At 38.1% G+C, this 11919-nt stretch overlaps 3 protein-coding genes and 1 pseudogene across 6 annotated transcripts in view; 2 read left to right on the plus strand and 2 right to left on the minus strand.

The window, feature by feature from the left end:
- LOC135688358 (uncharacterized) overlaps nt 1-11919 on the plus strand; it is a 36587-nt gene that overhangs the window by 1577 nt on the left and 23091 nt on the right. For all 4 annotated transcript variants that reach the window (XM_065205292.2, XM_065205373.2, XM_065205219.2 and 1 more), the window contains exons 2-3: nt 1502-1538; nt 3482-3521. In XM_065205292.2, coding sequence (XP_065061364.2) covers nt 1502-1538; nt 3482-3521 — 77 coding nt within the window. The remainder of the gene's footprint in view (nt 1-1501; nt 1539-3481; nt 3522-11919) is intronic.
- Nucleotides 2494-3510, minus strand: LOC148958177 (myosin, light chain 1, alkali; skeletal, fast pseudogene; annotated as a pseudogene).
- Nucleotides 7780-8650, plus strand: LOC135688119 (myosin light chain 6B). The gene has a single exon (XM_065204872.2). The coding sequence runs from the start codon at nt 7885-7887 to the stop codon at nt 8344-8346; it is 462 nt and encodes a 153-aa protein (XP_065060944.1). The 5' UTR covers nt 7780-7884; the 3' UTR covers nt 8347-8650.
- Nucleotides 8495-10472, minus strand: LOC148958178 (guanine nucleotide-binding protein G(I)/G(S)/G(O) subunit gamma-8-like). Its single transcript, XM_089113446.1, has 2 exons — nt 10273-10472; nt 8495-8893 (listed from the first exon to the last, which is right to left on the minus strand). Exons 1-2 carry the CDS (start codon nt 10386-10388, stop codon nt 8785-8787), a joined length of 225 nt encoding a protein of 74 aa, XP_088969572.1. The 5' UTR covers nt 10389-10472; the 3' UTR covers nt 8495-8784.

Here is an 11919-nt window from a genome sequence, read left to right on the forward strand (position 1 = left end):
ATTTTGTGCTTTTAAAGACATCTTTGCCTTGAACATTTAACTGTGTCGTTATACCTCATGCATCTCATCCTAGTGACATATGCGATGTTCTGCAGGTCATCTTTTCTTCCCTTTTTAGGTCCTCTTTATTCAAATTGGTATCTTCTCTGTCCAATTTTTGTGTCCATTTGGCTACACGGCTTGCCCATTCGCCACATATTTTTCTAAGTTTTCTACAACGTCTAGCCGTTTGGTTTTCATTTTTCTACTTGTTCGGCCATGTGATATTAAACATGCCTCTCTGTGCCACTGCCAATTTATGACAGGGTCCATGTTTTAACACCATATGTTGTTGCTAACATTATGACTCTACCAATTACTCTCTTTGTCAAATATAAAGCATTTTCTTTCTCATGAATCGACATATTGTCCATATCGTTGCACTCCTGCAGTTTTTTTCTGTCAATTTTCTTATTTATTTCCCTTTCGGATATTAGCAGTCGACCTAGGTAGCCAATAAACTTACTTCTTCTATGATCTTGTTCTCTACTTTGGCCAATGAACAATATCGATCAACTACGGTACTGTTTACAATGGTGTCCAATTTACATAGACAAATTTCCAAAATACAATTGCAATATTAATCACTTTAATCACCTTCATACTCTCTCGAACCTTGGTTGATACAAAGGTTTAAGCCTAACCTATTTGTTTGGTATATTGTCCAATCGAAAAATTGACTATTTGTACTCACATCTAATATGATATTGATGTTTAAGAAGCATAACGCTACTCTTTACTTGGGTATGTAAAATAACGCTGCAGCTCAAACATTTTAGAAAGCGTAACAGTGTTACTCCCATGCAGCGAAAAGCTACATATGTAAGCCAGACAAAATAACAAGCGTTCAGATCTTGGCATGTTTGCAAGACAATTATGTCAAAGCATTCGTCGTAGAATTTTAGGAATTCTTCACAACGGCATCCATCTCTTTCACTGATGCTCTGGTACCCAGGTTAGGCGAACAAAGAAGGAATACTTTGTCACGAGTTTGACGTTTGTAGTTTGATCTGCCAAAGGAAGCCGAAGCTTCCAACAAATGAAAGAAATTGAAAGTTGTTGGGGAGAAGAGATATCACTCCTATTGTTCGAGACAAAAGGCTTAATGATTTTTTCGAGCTAATCAAGTCAAGGGGCATGACGCATGCGTATTTTAAGCAACTTTTTCTCGCGAAATCTTGACTTCACGGCCATCTTCACCAGCGCCAACCAGGGAAACACAACGAGAGCTCGAAAATATCTTGACAACAGTAAACCTAGCAACTCAACCACGTTTCGTCCATTTCTGACAATTTTTAAGAAAATTAGTTTGGGACGTATGTATTTTCATTGATTTTTGTTGATTTTGACGTTCATTTAGGGGTTTGCCTCAGAGCTTATTTCTAGTTAAACGGACAGTTCAAGTTTTGAAGCTTTTCTTTTAATATTTTGAATAATTTAGTACGTTTCCTGTTGTTTTTAGCCGATTGGTTTGCCTTGGTCTGGCCCTAGTATCAGAGGTAAGTTGAAATCATATTGTGCTGTTCCATATCGGACCTCAATATAATCAAGTACATAAGTCAACAGAGAATCTAGGCATGTTTTACAATATGAAAGACATTTCTTTCATGATAAACTCCGAATGTCAGTGTGAATGTTTTGCTGACACCGCTCCCTTGGAGATGTTTGGAATTTTGATCGCAAAGTTCTTTTTCTTCCTTTTTCTATTTTTGCCTCTTTGACACTTGTGTCATTGTCCCAAGACGTTGGTACTCATGTCATTTTCGTGAATTTGCTGCATCTCCTTTCCCCAACAAAAGTACGAGCCAAAAAGGTCACAAAAATCCCACAAGGCGTTATAAGAATGGTTGACAAAAAGAGTGCTGCCAGGAAACAATTTAAGAAGTTTCCCTTGACACTTAGCTAAATAACTAAAATTCGTGAGCCGTCGTTATTACCTGAGGTTAAATCAACGCCGTGAGCCGTCACTATTTTATGGAAAAATGACTGCAAATGTTCCAATGCGATGGCCCATTGGCATCAAGGTTCTTTAAAGACAGCACGAAGAGGGGAGATGATCGCATGTCGTTTACAAAATATTTTGTCATATTTGCTCAATATTTCCTTTTAGAATGCTCGAGAAAAACCTATTTGATATGTTTCATTTTTCAAAGAATATGCTGAGTGAGTCAGACATTGTCAACGCAACATTTTATGCCAGTCTTTTATGATAGAGGGGACTGTTTATTTGAATCTGAGGCGATAAAAGCATTTAAAAGTTATAGGGACAGAGATAATAGTTGTCATATGTCTTACAACAAGGGGTATTTTTCCAAAAGTTCTAAGGAAAGCACTTTTTAGAAGTGGAAAATTATTCAAAACTTTATGGATTCCAATGTTCGTTTCTTTAGCTAAATGGACTGTATGCTAATTGACTGTACACCTTTTCATTTTCAGATTTCATCTTGCAAGTAATTACCTCTAGAGACAAATAAATAAAAGAAATTTGCAAATTATATTGTTATTCATCCATGTAATATTACAGCACTACAATATTTGATCATTTTGTCAGTGTCTTAGACTGCAGCACAAATTTCTCTTTAAGCAGACATCACCTTTCTGATCATGTCTCTATAAACAACGCATTTCGATCCGTCTTCGTGTTGCTGCACAATCGCATCGATCTGTGCTTCTGACATTTTGTCTCCTATGTTCATCAAGATCAGCCTAAGTTCTGCTGAATTCACCGACCCACACTGCTCGCGGTCCATTGTTCCCAGACCCTCTACCAAATCATCATAACTACCGCTTGCTGGCACTTTCGAAAGCTGCTTATAAATCGAGTAAAATGTTTCAAAGTCAACCCTTTGGTTCTCCAGTTTAGAATCTTTCAAGCATTTGTCGACGTCGGCCGTGAGAGGGTTGAGACCAAGTGAGCGCAGAACATCAATGATCAAATAATGCTCCACCTTCATGTCACCAACACGATCAAAAATTGAATAGCAGTCCTTCATTTCCTCAATTTGCTCCTCCTCTGTTAAAGACGCGTCCATTGTCACTAAAGATTGCGGCGATCAGATCTCTGCAGACTGAGCACTTCCAGACAGCATTCGAGCATTTATAGCGAACACAAGAAATTTGCATATGAAGGCTGTCTCAATCCAATCAGTTATTATTAGCTACAATCTTTATTTATAAACTGTCAATGGTTCATTTGAAGTAAAAACCACGTGACAAAATAGGTGTGGTATGACGTGTGTTGGAGTTCTAGTGCCAAAGAAATAGTTCGCACTTCACGGGAAGGCTAACATTGTGACTATAAAACCGCTAACTGCAATGTTGGTGAAATGACAAATGCAACAAAGAGTAGCAAGAAATCTTTAAACATGAGTTCAAATTGTTGTGTGTGATTTGCTATGGTTATTTCACATTTTAATTAAAAACCTAAATGTTCCAATCCTAGGTCTCTACATTGACGCTTGAACTGCCATCGAAGATTTTAGGTGAGTTTTTAAGGCATTTTTCATTATATACCATAATGCGCCGTTGGCAACTCGACATGACCCGTGATTACAATCTCTGTTTTTTGTTTGTTTTTTCTCATATTGCCTATTGTTTATCGCTCTTAAACGTAGAACATACGCTCGTTTATCTCAAACGAATAAAGAGATCTAGCTGTGTGCCATCAATCAGCACAATTATCCTCCTGTTTCAAAAAGTCTCTTTCTTTAAGCCGTTAGAAACCAAAACAGAGTAAAACAAAGTGGAATTCGATATTGCCTTTAACAGTTGCAAGGATTGGTTCCCAACATAAAGAAATTTCATTGAGTTATTTTGTAATTGAAGGGCAGCTACCTTCCTGCCACTATCCGATATCTATGATAAAGAATCCAATAAGCTTATTTTATCAGCTAAAAATTGACTTGATTGACATGACCGTCACGTTTGAATTTACTATGCCAATAACAATTAGGACGAAGGCAACGCCTGACAATTTTTTTCCGAAATGTCCTGAAAAAATAGAACTGAAACTTTAGATGGAACTGAAAATTGACTTGAAAAACACTATAATCCATCCTTTACGCAACTCAATGGTTCAAGAGGTGATAAACGTCTTTCGGGAAGGTGTTGACCATTTTGCGGCAGAATTGGCCTCTTTATAGTATCTCCTGAACAATATGAGAGAGAAAGTGTGCTTTTTTATCAGGAGCTAGAGCAGCATCAAGTTTTTTGAACGTTATTAAGCAAATCATAACATGATTTAATTCATTTTGTGGTGTGCCCCAAGGATCCTAGCAACAGTATTATAGATGAGATGACTTTTGCTTTACGATCAAGTAGCTATTTCTGCGGGAAAGCTTTGCTGCGTGTGCTGTAGGCCCACCTTGGCTGTTTCGTGTACGTATCACTCAGAAGGTGCTCGCACCACGAATTCTCTCGGGTAAGAATCGACCTGGCTCACGTGAAAGAACCTTTGCTTAAATGACGGGCCCACCTGATCGATCCCACGTGTATGCCTGACAGCTGCACGTAAACCAGCGTTCCCTAGAAGAAATAGTAGCAGTAGAAACAATTTGTGTTTCTGCTTGTCAGGTAATTTAAGGAAAGAAGTCTCTTGCAATGCATTGTTTATTGTTAAATGCTCTGCTTTTTATATCCTTATCTAAAATAAAACCTAAATAAAACAACAAAAACTCATTTATCTATACCAAAATCAGTGGGAAATCATGAAGTTATTTGTAGAAAACTTTATAGAAACTCTAAAGTTTATTTGTTATCTATATTGAATCGTCGAACACCAAAGAGGAGCAGTACACATATAGTGTCTGAGCTAGGAGTATGATATCTGATAATGCTCGTATCGCGTATATATTTTCTGTTTCAAATATGCGCTATAGCTCTACAGTAAAATTGGCCTAACACTACCATAGAAAAGCAGCAACAGAACAGTTGTAGAAGTATCAGCGTAATATTGGCGAGAATTGCCTAAGAAATGAAGATAGGATTGCATATACACCTAAGTATGCGAATGTTCCAACTTGAATTAACTGTTTTTTTTGGAGCCTTAGACGCACTGGTTGATTTTATTTACCAAAAATTACACTGGGCTTTAATGAAGTGCGCATTGTCACCATGGATTGTTAGGAGCAGTCTTTTTTTAATCAAATTATCTCTGATGTCTGTAATTTATCTTGCTGTCACCTATTGGAGATTATGTCCAAGATTGTTCACAGTGTGGAGAAATTATGGAGTTTCAACAAACATCAATGGATTCGATGTTTGTACCTCTTGTTTTGTGCAGAACGAAATGGATCCAGATAGCATCATGTAAGCTGACGTCACAAAGTCGAATATCGCATTTGGCAAACACAACCTATTTTCCAATTTGGTCCTTAATTTTGTTGCTGCCAATTCAAATTGCAAGTCGACATTTTAAGCCTTATATCAAAATTAGCTATCGCGAATGAGAATAAAGCTCTAGCCACATTATTACAGCAAAATTGCACTGGATAATTTGAATATCTCCTGCATATCAATTTTAATATTTTATGTAACAGTATAAAATCTGTCTTTCATATATTGCTTGAAAAAATTTAGTTTTTGCTGACGATTGAAACCTTTATAAAAGAGCGCTATAGATGCAAAAAACAGTAGGATATCCGTATTTCGAATATCATCTTACTCGATGGCATAAAACCTGGCTGAACTAATTCGATTTATGCGAAATGTTTATGTTTAGTAAATCAAATTGTTTTTCTTTCTCAATTTCGTTTATTACGCACCGTAAGCAATTGATATATCATATTCTTAGAGGAATATCATTTGAGTAAATTGCATGTAGCTATCTTATTTATCGCGTACCATTATAGCTTTTTATAATGCGACAACATTTGACAGACTTTAGATGTTTACAAAACAAAGAAATTGGAGTTATGGAGTAAGGCCTACCTAAATGAGACCGGTAATGGCATAATAGATGCTTTCCCCGTGTAACATGCTCAATTTATCTACTTTGTGTTGTTATGTATCTATTCTTGTTCGATAGAAATTTTTCCGACATGTCATTGCTATTTTGAAGAAAGGCAGGCGATTGAAACAATGGACACACCAATATCCGATACTAATATTTTAAGCGCTATCTAACAGTTATTTTCTTAACAGTCGCAAGGAATACATTATGCACGCTATAAAGGAAACCTTCTAAATCTCTATAAATGTGGTTCGTCTTGTTACTTTTGCACCGGGAGTCGTGACTTTTAAAACCAAATCTTTAAACTGCCGACAGTACCTTCTGCATTACCATTTGCGTTAAAGTCTTCGTTACCCCCTGCTACCCCCCTACGTTTTACTCTGCGCTACCATCTACATTACCATCTGTGTTGCCGTCTGCGTTACCGTCTGTGTTAATGTATGATAACCATCTCCGATATTTGCTTACAGTACTGTGTGCATTACCATCTGCGTTAAATTCTTCGTTAGCCTTTGCTATTTGCCTACGTTTTACGCTGCGCTATCATCTACATTACCGTCTGCGTTACCGTCTGCGTTACCGTCCGCGTTACCGTCTGTGTCAACGTCTGATGACCATCTCCGATACTCTTATTTGTCTACACTATCGTCTTCGCTAACGTCCACATTACCCTTCACTATCTCATCTGCATTATTGACTGCAGGGGTTTAGTTTTATAAAGCATTTTAGAAAACAATTTCCAAAATTTATAAGTAGAAGTAGATAGAGGTTGTTTTGGAGAGAAAGTTCTCTCACATCACGCATCATACCGGTAGTTGACATCAAAGAATGTCACTTAATGTTCGTCTGCACTACAGGAATTGCACTACATAGACATAGTGCAGGGGTCAAATTATCAAAAGTTTTAATAAGGGCCAAAGAATATGTCCTCACGAATACATCTGGCCCACGGGCGGTATGTTGGACCCCCTTGAGCTAAGTAATTAGTGCCATAACGACATTGACCTCCTGATCTGATCTTTGACCTTGGCTTGCCATGCATTAACATGCCATTCTTTGCCATGCCATGATTTGATTTCCTTATCAACAGAAAATAAAATCATTTAGTTACTTCTCAAATACCTGAACTCGTTGAGTGCCGTCTGAAATCATGTAAGATTTGTCTGAAGCCTCAGCTTTTCCAGCCGGTATAATTCTTTATCAATCCTTCCTTGTCTTTCTGGTGTTTTCGAAACCATTTGCAAAGAAAGCCTGAGAGTTATCGTATTTGGCAAGTTTTTGGTGTTTCATTTTGGCCGGCTCCTTTTTATTCGGAAGCCGATCCTGTTTTTTGGCTGTGAATGTCTCTAATTCCACGTTAGATTGTTTGATTCGGCTAAACCCGTTCTTGGCTACTGTGAACAACTGGACTGGAGAGATATGGCTGCCTGTGGCTAAAGCACCACCAATCTTCTTTGAAATTCTGTGACATAAATCCCCCCTGCTTACACGAAGCTGCACGCCTTCACCTGCAATTGTTTGCCTGCCTTCTGCCAGCGCTCTGCTGTGTCGACTACCTGTTGTATTTTTGTATTTTTTTCACGAATGAATTTCCAAAACAAATATAAATGACTTTTCAAGTTAATTGTGGCTAATTTTGTAGCGAACATACGTCATCGATGTTCCAAGCACACAAAGCAAAGTTAATCTTTTGAATCCTTGGAAATCTTGCATTAGTTTTTTCAACCAATTATGCCTGTGCATTTCTATTGTTATGCTTATTGGAATTCTGGGTTGAAGAGCCATACATATACGCATCTCACTTGATACTGGACCTTACTTCAGTAGTGACACTGCAACGCTAGCTGCCAAGACTGACGCATTAGAATTCTGTACTATATCCAAAGCCTTTCAGCATGACTGCCTTAGATCCAAGCCTAAGCGAAGAGGAGCAAATCGAGGAAATGAAAGACTGTTACTCGATTTTTGATCGCGTTGGGGACATGAAGGTGGAAGACAAGCGTTTAATAGACGTTTTGCGCTCTCTGGGCCTAAACCCGTTGACCGATGATGTTGAAAAATGCATCGAGGCATCAAAACTTAAAGGCACTCGTGTGGACTTTGAGACATTTTATGGCATTTTCAAGCAATTGGCAAAGACGCCTGCAACTGGAAGCTATGAGGATATGGTGGAGGGACTCGGCACAATGGATCGCGACACAAGTGGCGTAGTCAATTCAGCCGAGCTTAGAATGGTGCTTATGAACATTGGTGACAAAATGACAGAAGACCAAATTGAACCAATTGTACAGCCGCACGAGGACGCCTCAAAATCTGTTGTTTACAGGGACATGATCAGAAGAGTAATGGCAGCTTAAAATCCTGTTGAATACCAACGGTTTGGAGTGTTAAATGACATTTTTTATATCATTTGAAAATCTCAATTTTCTTTTTCGTTTTAATTTCGCTGTACTTTTGTGTGACTTTTATGAAGACTTCTAATGCACTGTAGAGAATATCCAGTCGCTCAATTTCAAAGTTTTCAGTAATTTATACAAATAAGCATTTATCTATAAAACGTATCAAAGTGGACCTTATTCAATAAATTAATTAATGAGCAACGAATAACATAGTTCATAGAAATATACGTACAATTTGAAAAAAACTTGCATGTAATTTACAGCTCAATTTTACTTATTCTTCTTCACTTAAAATTTTTCTAGCTCACGCTGGCCTCCACCGGACAGTTGTCATTTCTCTATAAGCCTTTTCGTCTGACGTTTAGACGATTATCTGACGTAAAAAGGCATTTTTGTCTATGAAATTCTACATCGTCCACCCTTCTTTTGGAACGGGTTGTCTGCAAGTAGAGCTTTGGTTAGAAGCGGGTCTTTTTTCTGCTCAGTTTCACAGAACGAGGCCAATCTGCAAGGCAAATGAAGAACTGATTTTGAGCAAATAAAATAAGAATTGGTTTTGCGCAGGTAAATGAATATGTTCGATTATGTTTACCTTTGGACTTGGGAAAGCTAGCCAAAAAGTTTTTCATTAAGTAAAAAGATGTCTCTGAACTTCGACTTTAAGAAATTAATGATTTTTCTAGCCATATTTGTCCTGAGCATAGTTTACCAAATGATTACGCCGTGTGGCACTCAGCACAGCATTCAGAATCTTGGTTGCAATAATTTCGTGGCAATGATTCAGAAGAACGTAGATAAACCAATGGCAGAATGTTTGATGCTCGATCAATTTCGACTTTTAATGTTGCATGGTGAAATAACATAATCAAGATGGATGGTCAAGACTACCTAAACTTTCTGACCGTAAATATAGAGGAATAATAAAAAGATAATGTAATAAAAGATAATCTGCTGTCCACTTTAACAAAGAACATGTGCTTTTTATAAACAGGGCCGCCAAGATTATTAGGTGGCCCTGGGCCAAATCGAAAGATGAGGCCCCGCGAGCGGAGCAAACAGAGAAACTTCGCGATCACGCCCTTTAGATTAGCTTAAAATCCACTTCAGTAGTTCTTGCAATGGTTTAAAATGGTTTAATATTTATAAGTATACTTCTACTAAGTTTGATAAACCCAATTCCTAAAAAGCAATTCATCATTTATTTTATGAGACCCACGATGGCCTTTTTAATAAATAACAAAATGAAGTAAGACCCAAAAGGGCTATTTGGACACTTTCCAAGCAAGTCTTTGATTCTGATTTGATACGAATGATACAATGCAACGAAGATATCGTCAACATTGTTCTACTTGTTGGTACGTAGGTAGACAAAATTTGAATTAAATTTCACCAGACAGAGACTGTCTCGAATTGGACTGTTGGCAATTTCCAGGAACAAGAACGTTCCTCAGCTACGGTACCTTCCAAATTGTGTATTGGGCTTAAATCTAAGGGGGTGCAAATATATGCTGAAATGGATTTGACATCAAGCATGGTGACACTGTACAGCTTGAGTTGAGTGAGGGCCTAGGCTCATATGATGATGAATATAAGGAACGTATTATAATAAAAGTTTTATCAATGAAGCAACCAGCTGCAGGGAAACTGCAAGAAATGCCGTTCGGTTTTATATTTTATAGGTTTTTCTCAGGTTAATTGACTTCTTCTATTTGTGATTCTATGGGAATCAAGGCTTGACAGACGATCTAAAAATTGTCAGGATAAAACCACCCGTTTATAATTCGTGTTAAAGAATAGCTGCTCGTTCCTTTAGTTGCCCATTGCATTCGAAACACCTAAGTTTCTAAAATATTGTCAAAATAAAATGATCAGTAAACAACTCACTCCATAGAGCATTTCGAGATTTTTAGCCTTTCAATTTCCACTTCCTTTTTCAGTTGACTGACCTCGTCCTTTACTCTTTTTAATTTTGCTTCATGGGGGTCACTGTTGACCATCATTTTGCATTGATAATTCTGCAACACAAAGGCTTTCTCCCTGCAAGGCCGGTGACAATCCTTCGAAACTCGTGCAGCAACTATCTGACCTGCACTTCCGCGTGTGCCACGCCAAACTTTGTCCAGATCACACAACGCTCTCCGATGACATGTTTGTTAGCAATCGCAACCCGTGTTAAATTTGCAGACTCCCAATTATGATAAATTTCTCCGAAGGAGGGACTTGGCCTTCCAAAATGAGGGCTAAAATATCTTCCTCATCTTGACATTGATTTTTGACCTTCCGACGGGGGATGGGTTTCCTTTGCATGCAATTACTTGTAGTTTTAACATTGGAAACAGAAAGAGGATCAATTCCTCGAAGATTATAGCTATTGGGTTTTGGGAGAAAGTAGTCTTTCATAAAGGCTCGATTCAATTCGTGCAAATTTTTGTAAACTTCTAGTGCTATACAGGGGTGGATTTAAGCAACAATGATTTGGGGGGGGGGAGTTAGACAATAATTGGATTTCGTTGCCACACCCTCCAGGTAACATGGAAATGATAGTGACGCCCATTTTGAAAATTCATACCGGTAAATAATGTAAAAATCAGTGGCGTAGCCAGGGTTGAAAGTTTGGAGGGGCAAAGAGAAGAAAATTTTTCGCCGACCACACCCTTAAGAATTTGTGAAAACACCCCATTTTGTAAATGCGTTTGGAAAAGCTTTGGCTTTTTTTCGTGGCAGTGGTCAGCTAATCAAACACAATAACCGTCATATGTACCTTTTTGTGGCTGACCCCATTCTACAACTGTCTATTTCCTTCACAATTCCTCTAACGTTATATTCTGAAGGCGGGGAGGCTCTGCATGTATAAACTGATTTTCCAAATTTGTAAGCAAATATGTAAAAATAATACTTGGGTTCCGACACGGGTTGAAAAATGGGGGGGGGGGCAAGGGATTTCAAAAGATTTCATGAAAAGTTTTATTGTTTTGAAAAAAGGAGGGCCATGAACCCGCGCCCTCCTCCTTCGTCGGAGGCCCTGTAATAAACAGTGTTCAAAAGTTTTAAACTAAGTCCTTGGAGCAAAATCCCCGACAAGCATTTCATAATCCAGCTATTTTAATCCAGATTGAAGCGCTTTAGCATTTAAGTTTCTTTTTATTCGGGAATGTCTCAAGAACGTGAAAGAGTTTTCTAAATAAACCCTTAAACGAAGGGAAATTGTAAAACATTCTGTAGAGATACAGACGAGGGCCTTCTTCGAGCGAAGTGAGCAGAAAATTTTTGCTTGCAGTTTTTAATAACGTTTAATATCGTCTGAAATATAAACTTCCCCCCCCCCCCCTGAGGTACTAATTTTATTGCAGATTTGCACTTTTCTCAGACACCAACTTTCTGAGATTTACATAAGGATGCAGAGATATTTGTGGGGGGGGGGGGGGGGGGGGCGGATGTCGCACCCCCTACAACCCACACTAAATCCGTCCCTGGTGCTAGCAGCCTAATAGAATGATTACGAATTGTAGAAGATTTAGCCTAGACTAGAAG

Source organism: Rhopilema esculentum, chromosome 17 (assembly GCF_057945365.1).
Source record: "Rhopilema esculentum isolate cy_ngs chromosome 17, ASM5794536v1, whole genome shotgun sequence".
NCBI classification, from domain to species: Eukaryota; Metazoa; Cnidaria; class Scyphozoa; order Rhizostomeae; family Rhizostomatidae; genus Rhopilema; species Rhopilema esculentum.